This window comes from Dermochelys coriacea, chromosome 2, assembly GCF_009764565.3.
Source record: "Dermochelys coriacea isolate rDerCor1 chromosome 2, rDerCor1.pri.v4, whole genome shotgun sequence".
Taxonomy (NCBI): domain Eukaryota; kingdom Metazoa; phylum Chordata; order Testudines; family Dermochelyidae; genus Dermochelys; species Dermochelys coriacea.
Genome location: NC_050069.1, coordinates 202,743,855 through 202,763,244, shown reverse-complemented (window position 1 = coordinate 202,763,244; position 19,390 = coordinate 202,743,855). Strand labels below are relative to the sequence as shown.

The 19,390-nt window shown below is 54.6% G+C and overlaps 1 protein-coding gene across 1 annotated transcript in view; it reads right to left on the bottom strand.

Annotated features, from left to right (window-relative positions):
* EFHB (EF-hand domain family member B) overlaps positions 1-6,555 on the bottom strand; it is a 40,211-nt gene extending 33,656 nt beyond the window's left edge. The window contains exon 1 of the mRNA XM_038391519.2: positions 6,418-6,555. Within this exon, the coding sequence (XP_038247447.2) occupies positions 6,418-6,555 (138 nt within the window). The remainder of the gene's footprint in view (positions 1-6,417) is intronic.
* Positions 6,556-19,390: the final 12,835 nt, after the last annotated feature.

Sequence of the window (19,390 nt, the reverse complement as noted above, 5' to 3'; positions counted from 1 at the left end):
CTCCTCTGCACGCATCCCCCGCACGCTGATCCCCTCCGCCTCTGCCCGCATCCCCGCACCGCCTGACCCGTCGCCTCTGCCCGCATCCCCGCAGCCCCTGACCCCGTCCGCTCTGCCCGCATCCCCGCACCGCCTGACCCGTCCGCCTCTGCCCGCATCCCCGCACGCCCTGACCCGTCGCCTCTGCCGCATCTCCCGCACCGCTGACCCGTCCCTCTGCCGCATCCCCCAGCCCTGACCCGTCCGCCTCTGCCCGCATCCCCGCACGCCTGACCATCCGCCTCTGCCCGCATCCCCCGCACCGCCTGACCCGTCCGCCTCTGCCCGCATCCCCGCAGACCCTGACCCCGTCCGCCTCTGCCCGCATCCCCGCAACCCCTGACAGTCGCCTCTGCCCGCTCCCCGCACGCTGACCCGTCCGCCTCTGCCCGCATCCCCCGCAGCCTGACCCGTCCGCCTCTGCCCGCATCCCCGCACGCCTGATCCCTCCGCCTCTGCCCGCATCCCCGCAGCCCCTGACCCCGTCCGCCTCTGCCCGCATCCCCGCACCGCCTGACCCCGTCCGCCTCTGCCGCATCCCCGCAGCCCTGACCCCGTCCGCCTCTGCCCGCCCCCGCACCGCCTGATCCTCCGCCTCTGCCCGCATCCCCCGCACCGCCTGACCCCGTCCGCCTCTGCCCGCATCCCCCGCAGCCCCCACCCGTCCGCCTCTGCCGCATCCCCCGCAAACCCTGACCCCGTCCGCCTCTGCCGCATCCACCCGCACCGCCTGACCCGTCCGCCTCTGCCCGCATCCCCGCACCGCCTGACCCCGTCCGCCTCTGCCCGCATCCCCGCAGCCCCTGACCCCGTCCGCCTCTGCCGCATCCCCGCACGCCTGATCCCCGTCCGCCTTGCCCGCATCCCCGCAGCCCCTGACCCCGTCCGCATTGCCCGCATCCCCCGCACCGCCTGACCCCGTCCGCCTCTGCCCGCATCCCCGCAGCCCCTGACCCGTCCGCCTCTGCCCGCATCCCCGCACCGCCTGATCCCCTCCGCCTCTGCCGCATCCCCCGCGCCGCCTGACCCCGTCCGCCTCTGCCCGCATCCCCACAGCCTGACCCGTCCGCCTCTGCCGCATCCCCCGCACCGCTGACCCCGTCCGCCTCTGCCAGCCCCCGCAGCCCTGACCCCGTCCGCCTCTGCCCGCATCCCCCGCACCGCCTGATCCCCTCCGCCTCTGCCCGCATCCCCCGCACCGCCTGACCCCGTCGCCTCTGCCCGCATCCCCCGCAGCCCCTGACCCCGTCCGCCTCTGCCCGCATCCCCCGCACCGCCTGACCCGTCCGCCTCTGCCCGCATCCCCGCAGCCCCTGACCCCGTCCGCCTCTGCCCGCATCTCCCGCAGCCTGACCCCGTCCGCTCTGCCGCATCCCCCGCAGCCCCTGACCCGTCCGCCTCTGCCCGCATCCCCCGCACCGCCTGATCCCCTCCGCCTCTGCCCGCATCCCCCGCACCGCCTGACCCCGTCCGCCTCTGCCCGCATCCCCCACACCGCCTGACCCCGTCCGCCTCTGCCCGCATCCCCCGCACCGCCTGACCCCGTCCGCCTCTGCCCGCATCCCCGCAGCCCCTGACCCCGTCCGCCTCTGCCCGCATCCCCCGCAACCCCGACCCGTCCGCCTCTGCCCGCATCCCCCGCACCGCCTGACCCCGTCCGCCTCTGCCCGCATCCCCCGCAGCCCCTGACCCCGTCCGCCTCTGCCCGCATCCCCCGCAACCCCTGACCCCGTCCGCCTCTGCCCGCATCCCCGCACCGCCTGACCCCGTCCGCCTCTGCCCGCACCCCCGCAGCCCCTGACCCCGTCGCCTCTGCCCGCATCCCCCGCAACCGCCTGATCCCCTCCGCCTCTGCCCGCATCCCCCGCACCGCCTGACCCCGTCCGCCTCTGCCCGCATCCCCCGCACCCCCTGACCCGTCCGCCTCTGCCCGCATCCCCACCCCGCCTGACCCGTCCGCCTCGCCCGCATCCCCCGCAGCCCCTGACCCGTCCGCCTCTGCCCGCATCCCCCGCACCGCCTGACCCCGTCCGCCTCTGCCCGCATCCCCCGCAGCCCCTGACCCGCCCGCCTCTGCCGCATCCCCGCACCGCCTGATCCCCTCCGCTCTGCCCGCATCCCCCGCACCGCCTGACCCCGTCCGCCTCTCCCGCATCCCCCGCAGCCCCTGACCCCGTCCGCCTCTGCCCGCATCCCCCGCACCGCCTGACCCCGTCCGCCTCTGCCCGCATCCCCCGCAGCCCCTGACCCCGCCGCCTCTGCCCGCATCCCCCGCACCGCCTGATCCCCTCCGCCTCTGCCCGCATCCCCCGCACCGCCTGACCCCGTCCGCCTCTGCCCGCATCCCCCGCAGCCCCTGACCCGTCCGCCTCTGCCCGCATCCCCGCACCGCCTGACCCCGTCCGCCTCTGCCCGCATCCCCCGCACCGCCTGACCCCGTCCGCTCTGCCCGCATCCCCGCAGCCCTGATCCCGTCCGCCTCTGCCCGCATCTCCCGCACCGCCTGACCCCGTCCGCCTCTGCCCGCATCCCCTGACCCCGTCCGCCTGCCCGCATCCCCCGCACCGCCTGACCCCGCCCGCCTCTGCCCGCATCCCCCGCACCGCCTGATCCCCTCCGCCTCTGCCCGCATCCCCCGCACCGCCTGACCCCGTCCGCCTCTGCCCGCATCTCCCGCACCGCCTGACCCCGTCCGCCTCTGCCCGCATCCCCTGACCCCGTCCGCCTCTGCCCGCATCCCCCGCAACCCCTGACCCCGTCCGCCTCTGCCCGCATCCCCCGCACCGCCTGACCCCGTCCGCCTCTGCCCGCATCCCCCGCACCGCCTGACCCCGTCCGCCTCTGCCCGCATCCCCCGCAGCCCCTGACCCCGTCCGCCTCTGCCCGCATCCCCCGCACCGCCTGACCCCGTCCGCCTCTGCCCGCATCCCCCGCAGCCCCTGACCCCGTCCGCCTCTGCCCGCATCCCCCGCACCGCCTGACCCCGTCCGCCTCTGCCCGCATCCCCCGCACCGCCTGACCCCGTCCGCCTCTGCCCGCATCCCCCGCAGCCCCTGACCCCGTCCGCCTCTGCCCGCATCCCCCGCAACGCCTGACCCCGCCCGCCTCTGCCCGCATCCCCCGCACCGCCTGACCCGTCCGCCTCTGCCCGCATCCCCCGCAGCCCCTGACCCCGTCCGCCTCTGCCGCATCCCCCGCACCGCCTGACCCCGTCCGCCTCTGCCCGCATCCCCCGCACCGCCTGACCCCGTCCGCCTCTGCCCGCATCCCCCGCAGCCCCTGACCCCGTCCGCCTCTGCCCGCATCCCCCGCAACCCCTGACCCGTCCGCCTCTGCCCGCATCCCCGCAACCCTGACCCCGTCCGCCTCTGCCCGCATCCCCCGCACCGCCTGACCCCGTCCGCCTCTGCCCGCATCCCCCGCACCCCTGACCCCGTCCGCCTCTGCCCGCATCCCCCGCACCGCCTGACCCCGTCCGCCTCTGCCCGCATCCCCCGCACGCCTGACCCCGTCCGCCTCTGCCCGCATCCCCCGCACCGCCTAATCCCGTCCGCCTCTGCCCGCATCCCCCGCAACCCCTGACCCCGTCCGCCTCTGCCCGCATCCCCCGCACCGCCTGACCCCGTCCGCCTCTGCCCGCATCCCCCGCACCCCTGACCCCGTCCGCCTCTGCCCGCATCCCCCGCAACCCCTGACCCCGTCCGCCTCTGCCCGCATCCCCCGCAGCACCCTGACCCCGTCCGCCTCTGCCCTCATCCCCCGCACCCCCTGACCCCGTCCGCCTCTGCCCGCATCCCCCGCACCGCCTGATCCCGTCCGCCTCTGCCCGCATCCCCCGCACCGCCTAATCCCGTCCGCCTCTGCCCGCATCCCCCGCAACCCCTGACCCCGTCCGCCTCTGCCCGCATCCCCCGCACCGCCTGACCCCGTCGCCTCTGCCCGCATCCCCCGCACCGCCTGACCCCGTCCGCGTCTGCCCGCATCCCCCGCAGCCCCTGACCCCGTCCGCGTCTGCCCGCATCCCCCGCACCGCCTGACCCCGTCCGCCTCTGCCCGCATCCCCCGCACCGCCTGACCCCGTCCGCCTCTGCCCGCATCCCCCGCAACCCCTGACCCCGTCCGCCTCTGCCCGCATCCCCCGCACCGCCTGACCCCGTCCGCCTCTGCCCGCATCCCCCGCACCGCCTGACCCCGTCCGCCTCTGCCCGCATCCCCCGCACCGCCTGACCCCGTCCGCCTCTGCCGCATCCCCCGCACCGCCTGACCCCGTCCGCCTCTGCCCGCATCCCCCGCACCGCCTGATCCCGTCCGCCTCTGCCCGCATCCCCCGCACCGCCTGACCCCGTCCGCTCTGCCCGCATCCCCCGCAGCCCCTGACCCCGGCCGCCTCTGCCCGCATCCCCCGCACCCCCTGATCCCGTCCGCCTCTGCCCGCATCCCCCGCACCCCCGGATCGCCTCTGCCCGCATCTCCCGCACCGCCTGACCCCGTCCGCCTCTGCCCGCATCCCCCGCACCGCCTGACCCCGTCCGCCTCTGCCCGCATCCCCCGCACCGCCTGACCCCGTCCGCCTCTGCCCGCATCCCCCGCACCGCCTGATCCCCTCCGCCTCTGCCCGCATCCCCGCAGCCCCTGACCCCGTCCGCCTCTGCCCGCATCCCCGCACCGCCTGACCCCGTCCGCCTCTGCCCGCATCCCCCGCACCGCCTGACCCCGTCCGCCTCTGCCCGCATCCCCCGCAGCCCCTGACCCGTCCGCCTCTGCCCGCATCCCCCGCACCGCCTGACCCCGTCCGCCTCTGCCCGCATCCCCCGCAGCCGCCTGACCCCGTCCGCCTCTGCCCGCATCCCCCGCACCGCCTGACCCCGCCCGCCTCTGCCCGCATCCCCCGCACCGCCTGACCCCGCCCGCCTCTGCCCGCATCCCCCGCACCGCCTGACCCCGTCCGCCTCTGCCCGCATCCCCCGCACCGCCTGACCCCGTCCGCCTCTGCCCGCATCCCCCGCAGCCCCTGACCCCGTCCGCCTCTGCCCGCATCCCCCGCACCGCCTGACCCCGTCCGCCTCTGCCCGCATCCCCCGCAGCGCCTGACCCCGTCCGCCTCTGCCCGCATCCCCTGACCCCGTCCGCCTCTGCCCGCATCCCCCGCACCGCCTGACCCCGTCCGCCTCTGCCCGCATCCCCCGCAGCCCCTGACCCCGTCCGCCTCTGCCCGCATCCCCCGCACCGCCTGACCCCGTCCGCCTCTGCCCGCATCCCCCGCAGCCCCTGACCCCGTCCGCCTCTGCCCGCATCCCCCGCAGCCCCTGACCCCGTCCGCCTCTGCCCGCATCCCCCGCACCGCCTGACCCCGTCCGCCTCTGCCCGCATCCCCCGCACCGCCTGACCCCGTCCGCCTCTGCCCGCATCCCCCGCAGCCCCTGACCCCGTCCGCCTCTGCCCGCATCCCCCGCACCGCCTGACCCCGTCCGCCTCTGCCCGCATCCCCCGCAGCCCCTGACCCCGTCCGCCTCTGCCCGCATCCCCCGCACCGCCTGACCCCGCCCGCCTCTGCCCGCATCCCCCGCACCGCCTGACCCGCCCGCCTCTGCCCGCATCCCCCGCAGCCCCTGACCCCGTCCGCCTCTGCCCGCATCCCCCGCACCGCCTGACCCCGTCCGCCTCTGCCCGCATCCCCCGCAGCCCCTGACCCGTCCGCCTCTGCCCGCATCCCCCGCACCGCCTGATCCCCTCCGCCTCTGCCCGCATCCCCGCACCGCCTGACCCCGTCCGCCTCTGCCCGCATCCCCCGCAGCCCCTGACCCCGTCCGCCTCTGCCCGCATCCCCCGCACCGCCTGACCCCGTCCGCCTCTGCCCGCATCCCCCGCACCGCCTCATCCCGTCCGCCTCTGCCCGCATCCCCCGCACCGCCTCATCCCGTCCGCCTCTGCCCGCATCCCCCGCACCGCCTGACCCCGTCCGCCTCTGCCCGCATCCCCCACACCGCCTGACCCCGTCCGCCTCTGCCCGCATCCCCCGCACCGCCTGACCCCGTCCGCCTCTGCCCGCATCCCCCGCACCGCCTGATCCCCTCCGCCTCTGCCCGCATCCCCGCACCGCCTGATCCCCTCCGCCTCTGCCCGCATCCCCCGCACCGCCTGACCCCGTCCGCCTCTGCCCGCATCCCCCGCACCGCCTGATCCCGTCCGCCTCTGCCCTCATCCCCCGCACCCCCTGACCCCGTCCGCCTCTGCCCGCATCCCCCGCAGCACCCTGACCCCATCCGCCCTCTGCCCGCATCCCCCGCACCATCCTGACCCCATCCGCCCTCTGCCCGCATCCCCCGCACCGTCCTGACCCCATCCGCCCTCTGCCTGCATCCCCCGCAGCACCCTGACCCCATCCGCCTCTGCCCGCATCCCCCGCAGCATCCTGACCCCATCCGCCTCTGCCCGCATCCCCCGCAGCATCCTGACCCCATCCGCCTCTGCCCGCATCCCCCGCAGCACCCTGATCCCATCCGCCTCTGCCCACATCCCCCGCAGCATCCTGACCCCATACATAGATTCATAGATTCATAGATACTAAGGTCAAAAGGGACCATTCTGATCATCTAGTCCGACCTCCTGCACAGCGCAGGCCACAGAATCTCACCCACCCACTCCTATGAAAAACCTCACCCATGTCTGAGCTATTGAAGTCCTTAAATCATGGTTCAAAGACTTCAAGGAGCAGAGAAGCCTCCCTCAAGTCAACCATGCCCCATGCTACAGAGGAAGGCGAAAACCTCCAGGGCCTCTCCAATCTGCCCTGGAGGAAAATTCCTTCCCAACCCCAAATATGGCAATCAGCTAAACCCTGAGCATATGGGCAAGATTCACCAGCCAGATACCCAGGAAAGAATTTTCTATAGTAACTCAGATCCCATCCATCTAATATCCCATCTCAGGGGATTTGGCCTATTTACCCTGAATATTTAAAGATCAATTACTTACCAAAATCCCATTATCCCATCATACCATCTCCTCCATAAACTTATCAAGTAGAATCTTAAAACCAGATAGATCTTTTGCCCCCACTGCTTCCCTTGGAAGGCTATTCCAAAACTTCACTCCTCTGATGGTTAAAAACCTTCGTCTGATTTCAAGTCTAAACTTCCTGGTGGCCAGTTTATACCCATTTGTTCTTGTGTCCACATTGGTGCTGAGCTTAAATAATTCCTCTCCCTCTCCTATATTTATTCCTCTGATATATTTATAGAGAGCAATCATATCTCCCCTCAACCTTCTTTTAGTTAGGCTAAACAAGCCAAGCTCCTTAAGTCTCCTTTCATAAGACCAGTTTTCCATTCCTGGGATCATCCTAGTAGCCCTTCTCTGTACCTGCTCCAGTTTGAATTCATCCTTTTTAAACATGGGAGACCAGAACCGCACACAGTATTCTAGGTGAGGTCTCACCAGTGCCTTGTATAACGGTACTAAAACCTCCTTATCCCTACTGGAAATGCCTCTCCTGATGCATCCCAAAACCGCATTAGCTTTTTTCACAGCCATATCACATTGGCAGCTCATAGTCATCCTATGATCAACCAATACTCCAAGGTCCTTCTCCTCTTCCGTTACTTCTAATTGACGCGTCCCCAACTTATAGCTAAAATTCTTGTTATTAATCCCTAAATGCATAACCTTACACTTCTCACTATTAAATTTCATCCTATTACTATTACTCCAGTTTACAAGGTCATCCAGATCCTCTTGTATAATATCCCGATCCTTCTCCGAATTGGCAATACCTCCCAACTTTGTATCATCTGCAAACTTTATTAGCACACTCCCACTTTTTGTGCCAAGGTCTGTAATAAAAAGATTAAATAAGATTGGTCCCAAAACCGATCCCTGAGGAACTCCACTGGTAACTTCCCTCCAACCTGACAGTTCGCCTTTCAGTAGGACCCGTTGCAGTCTCCCCTTTAACCAATTCCTTATCCACCTTTTGATGTTCATATTGATCCCCATCTTCTCCAATTTAACTAATAATTCCCCATGTGGCACGGTATCAAATGCCTTACTGAAATCTAGGTAAATTAGATCCACTGCATTTCCTTTATCTAAAAAATCTGTTACTTTTTCAAAAAAGGAGATTAGGTTGGTTTGGCACGATCTACCTTTTGTAAAACCATGTTGTATTTTGTCCCATTTACCATTGACTTCAATGTCCTTAACTAATTTCTCCTTCAAAATTTTTTCCAGGACCTTGCATACTACAGATGTCAAACTAACTGGCCTGTAGTTACCCGGATCACTTTTTTTTCCTTTCTTAAAAATAGGAACTATATTAGCAATTCTCCAGTCATTCGGTACTATTCCTGAGTTTACAGATTCATTAAAAATTCTTGCTAATGGGCTTGCAATTTCAGGTGCCAATTCCTTTAATATTCTTGGATGAAGATTATCTGGGCCCCCCGATTTAGTCCCATTAAGCTGTTTCAGTTTCGCTTCTACCTCTGATATAGTAATATCTACCTCTATATCCTCCTTCCCATTTGTCAGGCTACCATTATCCCCAAGATCCTCTTTAGCCTTATTAAAGACTGAGGCAAAGTATTTGTTTAGATATTGGGCCATGCCTAGATTATCTTTAACCTCCACTCCATCCTCAGTGTTAAGCGGCCCCACTTCTTCCTTCTTAGTTTTCTTCTTATTAATATGGCTATAGAACTTTTTACTATTGGTTTTAATTCCCTTTGTAAGGTTCAACTCTACTCGACTTTTAGCCTGTCTCACTTGATCCCTACATGTTCTGACCTCAATTAGGTAGCTTTCCTTGCTGATCCCTCCCATCTTCCACTCCCTGTATGTTTTCTGCTTCTTCTTAATCACCTCTCTAAGATGCTTGCTCATCCAGCTTGGTCTACAACTCCTTCCTATGAATTTTTTCCCCTTTCTTGGGATACAGGCTTCCGATAGCTTCTGCAGTTTTGATTTAAAGTAATCCCAGGCCTCCTCTACCTTTAGATCCATAAGTTCTTCAGTCCAATCCACTTCCCTAACTAATTTCCTTAATTTTTGAAAGTCAGCCCTTTTGAAATCAAAAACCCTAGTTGCAGATTTATTTTTGTTAATCCTTCCATTAGTTTGAACTGAATTAGCTCATGATCACTTGAGCCAAGATTGTCCCCTACAACCATTTCTTCTATGAGGTCCTCGCTACTCACCAAAATTAAATCTAAAATGGCATCCCCTCTAGTCGGTTCAGCAACTACTTGGTGAAGGAATCCATCAGCTATCGCATCTAGGAAAATCTGAGACCTATTATTATTACTAGCACTGGTCCTCCAGTCTATATCTGGGAAGTTAAATTCTCCCATGATCATGCAGTTTCCATTAGTATTTACTTTATTAAAGACATTAAAAAGGGCTCTATCCATATCCAAATTAGATCCCGGAGGTCTATAGCACACCCCAAGCACTATCGTAGGGAGGCTTACTAGTTTTCTTCCCCAATGTAATTTTTGCCCAGACGGACTCTGTCTTATCCATTGCATCGCTTCTTATTTCTTTACATTCTACCTCATCATTGATATACAATGCTACTCCACCCCCTTTACCTTTGTTTCTGTCTTTCCTAAAGAGCACATACCCTTCAATACCTGTAGTCCAGTCATGACTACTATTCCACCATGTTTCTGTTATCCCTATAATATCTGGTTTCACTTCCTGCACCAGTAGCTCTAGTTCCTGCATTTTGTTACCTAGACTCCTCGCATTGGTGTACAAACATCTTAATTTTTGCTGTTTGGACTCACTCACATTTTGTACCCTATTAGGCACAGTCATTCTACGGCCAGTATAACCTATTAGACTAGTATCCACACTGCCCTCGCTCCTTGTATACATTCTCCTACCCACGGCTGTATCCTTTCTTACTTCATCTTCTTCCCTCTCAATGCTAAAATCTGGCGTGGAGATTTTCTGGACATCTCCCATCCATCTCCCCCCAATTCCTAGTTTAAAGCTCTCTTTATCAGTTGTGCCAGCCTTGATCCTAGAAGTCTATTTCCTTCCCTACTCCGCCCTCTGCCCGCATCCCCCGCAGCATCCTGACCCCATCTGCCCTCTGCCCGCATCCCCCGCAGCATCCTGACCCCATCCGCCCTCTGCCCGCATCCCCCGCAGCACCCTGACCCCCATCTGCCCTCTGCCCACATCTCCTGCAGTGCCCCGACCTCTCGGCCCACATCCCCCACAGCATCCTGACCTCATCTACCCTCTGTCCCCATCCCCTGTGGCATCCTGACACCATCCGCCCTCTGCCCACATCCCCCGCTGCACCCTGACCCCCATCTGTCCTCTGCCCGCATCCCCCGCAGCACCCTGACCCCATCCGCCTCTGCCCGCATCCTCCGCAGCACCCTGACCCCATCCATTCTCTGCCCACATCCCCCGCTGCACCCTGACCCCCTTCTGCCCTCTGCCCACATCTCCTGCAGTGCCCCGACCTCTCGGCCCACATCCCCCACAGCATCCTGACCCCATCTACCCTCTGTCCCGATCCCCTGTGGCATCCTGACACCATCCGCCCTCTGCCCACATCCCCCACTGCACCCTGACTCCCATCTGTCCTCTGCCCGCATCCCCCACAGTGCCCTGACCACATTAACCATCTGCCCACATCCCCTATAGCACCTGAGCCCCATCAACTCTCTCCCAGCTTCCCCTGTAGCACCCTGGCTGCTCTCCCCCCCATCAACCTGTGGAAATGTAAGTTGATTGGGCAGATGGAGAGAGACTTTGGGTTTTGTGCTGGGTGGTGTTGGTGACTTGTGATATACAGGAGGTTAGACTAAATGATCTGGTGCCTTAAACTCTATGACATAAGTGAGGGAATAATTCCACAAATGAAAACTCACATTATGTCCTTCATTTGGAGGATCAATGTTTTCCGTTTCTGTGTTAGGAGGCTTAGGGTGAGTGGAGTCCTGGAAAGACAGGCATAGGTTTGAAGGACTTGAATTGCCTTGGACTGGAGCTTTAGGTTGCACCTTTTCTCTCTGATACCACCCTGGAAAATACGGGTGACTGATGGCATTTCCAGATCATCTGTGCAAACACATTAGAAGAGGAGGGCTCTACTGTGATCTGATAAACTATTAGTCTAATAACTTTTCTTGGTATAGAAAGGTTTCAATAAGGATGAAGAATCATTTATTTACAGAAAAGATGTCATAATAGTTTTTCTGTTTAAGTGTATATGTATCTTACTCTTCCTTTTTATTTTGCCCATGATGCTAGAAATACTAATAAACCTTTCTTTTTAATTAGTTCCCCAAACATTGTGACTTTTATTATAATTATAAGGCATAACAACTGTCAAGGGATCTAGTTTCTCTCTCTCCCTGATAACACTTCCGTTACATCTCATGTAAAGGGAACAGGGAAACAACCCAATGCCCTGAGTAACTTCAACAAACTACGGATTTGGTGGCAACATAAACAAACTTAAAATGACATTCTAGAGTTAATGCCAAGTATTTGTTGTGTCAAATTAACTTCAGTGGGAGTTTGTCTCCTGCAGTAGGAAATTGGACCCTACATCGGGTGACCAGATAGCCAGTGTGAAAAATCAGGACAGGGAGTGGAGGATAATAGGAGCCTATACAAGACAAAGCCCCGTATATTGGGATTGTCCCTATAAATCGGGACATCAGGTCACCCTGACCCTACATATTTCATTTCAGGATGGAAGCAGACATTCTTTGTTACAGCAGGGTCTTTGTAGCTAAAACTGCCCTTAACAAGTGTTTGGCATTTGATGTTACCACTACCCATTAAATCCCCAACCCCACAGTTTGACGCCTGTCTCTCTCTCTTACAAGGGCTAAAATCAAGGAAGTGAAACTGCCTAAAATCCTGCCTTTCACTTCCCTGATCCAGCATGACTGCTGAGTTTTGCAGCTCAGCTCTCACTCTGACTGTGGTGCTGGGGTAGATGTGATTCAAGCACTTGCGGAGTATCTTCAAGTATCTTCAGGAAGCTTTAAAAATGTGCAGAGAGTTTATTTTAAAATAGTAGCCACTTGGGAGCTATTACCCATTTGGGGTAAATTAGTAATTTGTGTAGAACGTGATACTCTTGGGGGACAATGTTGTGTTCTTACACAATGGCTTAGGGGTTTATTATTATTATTATGTTATTATTTATTAAGTATCTTTATGAATAAAGAAATGTTTATAGTCTATAGAAATGTTGCTTCCTAAGCAAAACAAAAACTATGCTAGGAAGTAGCTGAACTCATTGTCTTCAGCAAAGAGTTTACAGAGAAGAGAGAAAAAAATGTAGAGAGGAAAGACAGAAAAGTGAAGAAAAATGGAAACAAATGAAAGAAATGGGAAAATGAAATAAAGATGGAAAAACTGTACAGGATAACGAAAACGGCAAAAGACCCAATCCAACCTTCATGGAAGTCAATGAAAGTCTACGCATTAACTACAGTGGGGATTGGATCAGACCCTAAGGGAAAAAAATTGGCAAAGCAAAGTTTAAACTTTTCGAGGAAATTTTTAAATAAAGAGAAACATGCACTGGGTGAAATCCTGACCACGCCGAAATCAATGGGAGTTTTGCACTGACTTGAATTAGGTCAGGATTTCACCCACTGAATTTAGTTATGGGATCTGGCCCAGGTTGTTGGTGTTCAGAAGTATTATCATCTGATAACAGAGCATTGACCTATATGAAATAAACTGGTGATCTCAGACCACTTCATAGTGGATAAATGTTCAGACAACAACAAAAGAACCACCATCACAACTGACATTCTTGCTAGCATGTTCAACAGCAAGGCCACCTAATGGGGTTTGAACCTGAGCCTACTTGCACATAAAGCAGAACATGTTCCACTGCTCAAGAAACCACATAAAGAACTGTCATGGAGAATGAACTACTCCTTTCTCCATTGAGGTGGTTCTAATAAATCCATATTGATTGGGTAGTTTGAAGCTTGTGCTACCTCTGTCCATGTTGTACCTAGTTTCTGTGTTTATGCAAAAATATGTTTTCAGTCTGGTACCTTTTCTCAGTTCTAAGTCAACTAGTAAGGAAAGACATTGTGATATAAGTGATTAATTCTTATCTTTTTGAAATTGTAATTTTGAGGAGCTTTCTGTTTTCATTGAGAAATGCTTTCACCACCCCTAGTGGGGAGAAAACACTTTGGAGGGTCAAGTTCTCTAGTCTCATATTTTGGGAAATAGGTTCTTCACCCATTTCTTCACTTTTTATACCTCTTTTATTACGTTAGTATAATTATATTACGAGTATAATTCCGGCACCTAAAAAGAACTTATTTAGCCTCTGATTTGAAATCTATTTGGTAATCTAAAAGACTTTTCTGAAGGAAGAGATCTCTTGAATGTATTTAAGCATTTATAATGCATAGATCACTAGAGTATCTGAGCACCTACCAAAACTATAAAATACAAGTTATGATGACCTGCTCTGGGCTAATTTTTCTTTCTCTGAAAACAGTTTTGTTTGTTCAACTATTTTCTTCTCTTTCCCCTCTCTTTCTTCTACCTTCTCTTTCCTTGGCAGGTATGAACCTAGAAAATTGGTTTGAATGAAATAAGAAATTGACCAGAACATTTCCCCTACAATTTGAACATAGTTATTTTTAAGCTGCAAAATGTAACATTTACCTTTTTTTCTGTCCAAAATTATTTTTATATTGGGTGACTAGATGTCTCTGTTTACTGGAATGGCACTGGCTTGATGGGAAAGACCCACAGTTCCCGGAGGTTTTATTGAAAATAGGGCCATACTGTTAGGAAGAAGGGTAGTTGTGGAGCAGAGGCAAAAATTGCCTGTTGAGGATGGCTTCTACCTCAGCTGATCTGGAGGCCCCCTTCTGCAGACCACAGTCAGAACTCCCACTACAGTAGGCGTGTACTGTCATTTCTAACCCTTTGTCCATAGTGGGTTGTGGGAGCACTTGTCTGCTTGTCCCATGGAAGTTGACCAGTAATGTTCTGTGTAGTTTTAAATCGTGAACACCTTCAGCAGAACGATTTTGTGTCTGTACACTCCCTGCAGCCAGAGCCAACATGGAGCCTGATCTGGCAGAATGTCTCTATCTCCTGCTCTACATTCTATTTCAGGACACAGACAGAGCATCTGCAAGATGCTGGTGAATGTTTCTGGTGGCAGTTTTTGAACTGCCGAAGGCACCTCTCTAAGGGGGATACTGACACGCCAGCTCCAAACTAGTTGATGCTGCTCATGCCTATTTCTGCCTTAGCCACAGATTCCTCCTATGTAGACTGGTTCTTCTGGTGCAGGGCCATAGGAACAGACTGGTGGGATCACATCGTCATGCGGACTTGGGATGGCCAGCAGTGGATCCAGAACTTTAGCATGAAGAAGCAGATGTTCCTGGAGGTTTGTGATCAGTTTGCCCCAACCCTCCAGCAGAAAGGTTCATTAACAACAAAATCATAAATTAAATTAATAGATTTTAAGGGGAGAAGGGACTACTATGATCATTTGTAGTCTTACCTCCTGCATAACAAAGTCCATAGACCTTTCCTGAATTAATTCCTGTTTCAAGTCTAATAGCTATGGTTGAACTAAAACATATCTTCAAAAAAAATCCAATATTGATTTAAAAATTATCAATGATGGAGACCCTTGGTAAGTTGTTCCAATGGTTATTTATCCTCACCGTTAAAAATTTACACTTTATTTCTAGTTCTGAATTTTTCTAGCTTCAGTCTTTAGCCATTGGACTTGTTAGACCTTTTGTCTACTAGATTAAAAAGCCCTCTATTCTGTTACCCCTGTAGGATTTACAGACTAATCAAGTCACCTCTTAACCTTCACATTAAGCTAAATAGATTGACCTCCTTGCGTCTTTTACTATAAAATATGTTTTTCAACCGTTTAGTCATTCTTGTGGCTGTTCTCTGAACCCTCTTCAATTTTTCACCATCTTTCTTGAATTGTGGACATCAGAACTGGACACAGTATCCCAGTAGCAGTCGCACCAGTGCCCAGGGTGCTGGAAAAAATTTTATGGTGGGAGTGTAGAGATAAAATCATAAGGCCATCTTGAATTCCTCTAAAGGACAACTGAGCGTCCATCTTGTAAGCCCTTCTTGTCCCCTCCTACCTGTAGTTTGGCATTTTTTCTGTTTTGGCGGGAAATGACAGTAGCTGTTAATCACCTTATCTGCCTAGTGATCAAAAGTCTATATAAGGCAGTGTTCAGATCAGATCGGGGCTGCCCATCTGAGTGGTATTTTCTGGTTGAGACAAACTCGATAATTGAGGGTAGACCATTCACTCCACGAGGGTTACTTGTCATACTTACCTACGCACACCTGATCCACCTGTATAGGATTCACTCACCACACGCATGATGACGCAGGATAGGGAGTGGGAGGGTTTTAGTAACTTATCTGAAGAAGCACTCATCTGATCCTGTTCCAGGTTTCCTAGTTCCATCTGACAGATCCAGCAGTCCTGCTGTGCTGTGCTACCCTAAGAAGCAGACATCAGTGAATCAAGCTGCCAGAAATGGTACTGTAACCATCACTTGGTTGTATTCACAGTTCCCTTATTGGTACAGCCTGCCTTATTTTGTAATTTGCCTGATCATTATCTGTTTACTTTGTTTATCATGGGACTTCTTGCCACTCCCCCTCCCCCCGCCTTAATAAATTCTGTTGTACCTTTATTGGTTTGAGTTTTATGTAAAGATTACAAGCTCTCGGTGATAGATACGGGTAGGAGACGAACCTGAGACCGAAAGATCTGGGCCACTTTTAATTTCAGCTCCTATTTCGCTCAACAGGAATGCCAAAAACCATTGAACAAAACTGTAAACCCTGTATATGATGGAAACCACTTCAAGCCCGGGGGTGCTGCTGCACCCCTAGCTCCAGCATCTATGCCAGTGCCAAACACAGAGGTAACATAACATTTCTACTCCTACTCAATATTCCCGTTTATATATCCAAGGATCACTTAGCCCTTTTGGCCACAGTGTTGCAGTTGGAGCCCATGTCCACCTTGACTCCGAAGATTTCATTAGTTACGACCCCCCCAGTCTTCTACACCCTTTATCAGTAATGATTTTATGTTTTCTTCTAGACCATTGATAAAAATATTAAATTGTATAGGGCCAAGAACTGATCCCCCGGGGGACTCCAGTAGAAAAACACCCATTCTATTCCCTATTTATAGTTACATTTTGAGACCTATCAGGTTAGCCAGTTTTTAATCTATTTAATGTGCATCATGTTGATTTTGTATCCTTCTAGTTTCTCAATCAAAATTATATGGCTTACAGAAGTCGAAGTATATTACATCAACTCTATAACTTTTATCAACCACACTTTGTAATTTAAAAAAATCAAATTAGTGTGACAAGATCTAGTTCCATAAATGCAGGTTGATTAGCATTAATATTATTCTCCTTTAATTCTTTAATAATCAAGGCCCGTATCAGCTATCCCATTATTTTGCTGAGATCAGCATCAGGCTGACAGGCCCATAGTTGCCCATGTCTTCCTGTTTACCCTTGTGAAATATTAGCACAACATTAGCTGTCTTCCTGTCCCCTGGAACTTTCCCAGTGCTCTAATGCTTGTTGAAAATCAACATTAATAGTCTAGAGAACTCCTCAGACAGCTCTTTTTTAGAACTCTTGGATGCAAGTTATCCAGACTGGATGACTTAAAAAATGTGCAACTTTATTAGCTGCTGTTTAACATCCTCTTTAGTTGCTGTTGGAAGAGGAAGTATTTCAGCATCATCATCATATGACATGAATACATCTTTTAGCTTTTTTCCAAATGCGGAACAGAAATATTTATTGAACCCCTTCACATTGTCATTGATATTTTTACCATTTCCATTTAGAAAAGGACCAATACCTTTATTACAATTCCTTTTCTTGTTAATATACTTTAAAAAAAAAAACAAAAAACCCTCCTCCTTATTGTCCTTAACTCTCCTGGCCATAGATTCCTCATTGTGTTCTTTTGCTTCCCTTATAAATGTTCTACAATTCCTAGCTTCCTTTTTCCCATTTGTGTGTGTACATTATGAAATAGCTACTTTCACTATAGATAAAATAGCTACTTTCACTTCCCTTGTAAAGACAGGCTGGTTTTTAACTAGCATAGAATTGTTTCTGGATTGTGGTTTTTGGTCATGTAGTAAAATGCTCATAATCATTACGCAATTACCATTCACATTTTTCTGTTTAAATTCTTTCTACCACCTGATTCGGCTCACAATTGTTTTCAGCTTTGTGAATTTTGTCTTTTAAAATGCCTAGTATATATGTTAATAGTTTGGACTTATTTTGTTTGTACATAAATGTAATTGAGCCATGATCACTTTGAAATAAGCAAACATATCAGAAGGTGTTGTGCTTAACATGATTATTTCTTGAAAACATATTTTGAATTGATTTTGTGACTCTTAGATTGAAGCACCAAATAATGGATGCTTTTTAAAATAGAAAAATAACCTGATCACTCTCTATAATACCTTCCATAACTGGGAAATTGAAATGCCTGAGTTTCCTCACTGCTGATAGATTCACCCTCATTCCACACCAGAAACGTCCTGTTTTCAAAACAAACAAACAAACCATCAATCAACTACATTTATTTTATGAATTTATTTTTATTAATGATGAGCTCAATAATATACCTCCTACTTTATGTGAACATGGGCAGTTGTTGGTGTCATGACTTCAAGAATCATCTTCTCTGTGGGTTTCTTTCGATTTAATCCTCCTCCGATATTACTTTCCCTGTTGCAGTAGCTATGGCCTCCATGTCGCTGCAAGGATATGGCACTCACACCACATTACTTGAAGTCTATGATGAGAAATTCCCCAAAGAGCCTTAGAGTAGGCAGATCAGAGCTGTGTCTAAGGTTGCCAAGTGTCCAGTTTTCAATTGGAACTCCTGGTCAAAAAGGGACCCTGACGGCTCCGATCAGCACGGCCGACCGGGCCAGTCAGTGGTGCTACAGGGCCAAGGCAGGCTAGTCCCTACCTGTCCTGGCACCACGTTGCGCCCCGGAAGAAGCCAGCAGGTCCGTCTCCTATGCGGGGAGGGGGGCATGGGGCTCCACACTCTATTGGCTGGGAACTGACCTGCGGGCGAGAGCAGCACGTGGAGCCTCCTGGCCCCTCCACCCAAGAGCTAGACCTGCTGGTCACTTCCGGGGCACAGCACAGGGCCAGGACAGGCAGGGAGCCTGCCTTAGCCCTGTTGACTGGGAGCTGCCCAAGGTAAGCCTGCGTTCCAGCCCCAACCCCCTACGCCAGCCCTGAGCGCCCCCAAACCTGGAGCCCCCTCGTGTACCCAAAACCCCTCATCCCTGGCCCCAGCCCAGAACCCGCATCCCCAGCCCAGAGCCTGTACCCCCTCCTATATCCCAACCCCCTGCCTCATCCTGCAGCCCCCTCCCATATTCCGAATCCCTTGGCCCCACCCCCAGCCTGGAGTCCCCTCTTGCACCCAAACCTCTCATCCCCAGCCCCACCCAGAGCCTGCACCCTCAGCCGGAGCCCTCACCCCCTCCTGCACCCCAACTCCCTGTCCCAGCCTAGAGTCCCCTCCCATACCCTGAATCCCTCATTTCTGGTCCCACCCCGGAGCCTGCACCCCCAGTTAGAGCCCCCCGGCACCTCAATCCCTTGCCCCCTGAAAGTGAGTGAGGGCGGGGGAATGTAGTGAGCAGGGGCGGGGCCTCAGGGAAGGGGCAGGGCTAGGGTGTTCCTTTTGTGTATTAGAAAGTTCGCAACCCTAACTGTGTCTGCAATCAGCAGGTTTCTAGTCAAAATTAGTGTTGCCAACTTTGGTGATTGGATCACAAGTCCTATGACATTTGAAGATTTCCATAAAGCTCCAGCTCCTTGAGTCAGGGGATTATATGAGAATGTTCCCTGTTACATCACGTTTTGAAGGTACATTTCTAGCCCTCATGGTTTTCTAGAAAAGCTTGAAGACATGACCCCTACAGGTGCTAAAACCCAGCGGTGAATGAAAGCAACCTAAAATGTATTGGTTCATGGGCTTAAATATTTTGATTTTTTTTTTATCTCATGATTTTTGGGGGTAAGGGGAATATTCATTCATGATTTTTGAGTGCTTGAGGGTGGCCATACTGGGCTCTGAGCCATAACCAGGTGGCTATGGCTGCCTCTCAGATGCTGCTCCCTAGACTGCAGACCACCAGCTGACAGAAGGTCAGGGCAATTTAAGGCCCTCAGCAAGCAGGAAAGCACCCCAGTCAAAATCACAGCGCTGGCCCTTTAAGAGGCCCTGGGCATAGTCGGGGCGGTTCGCC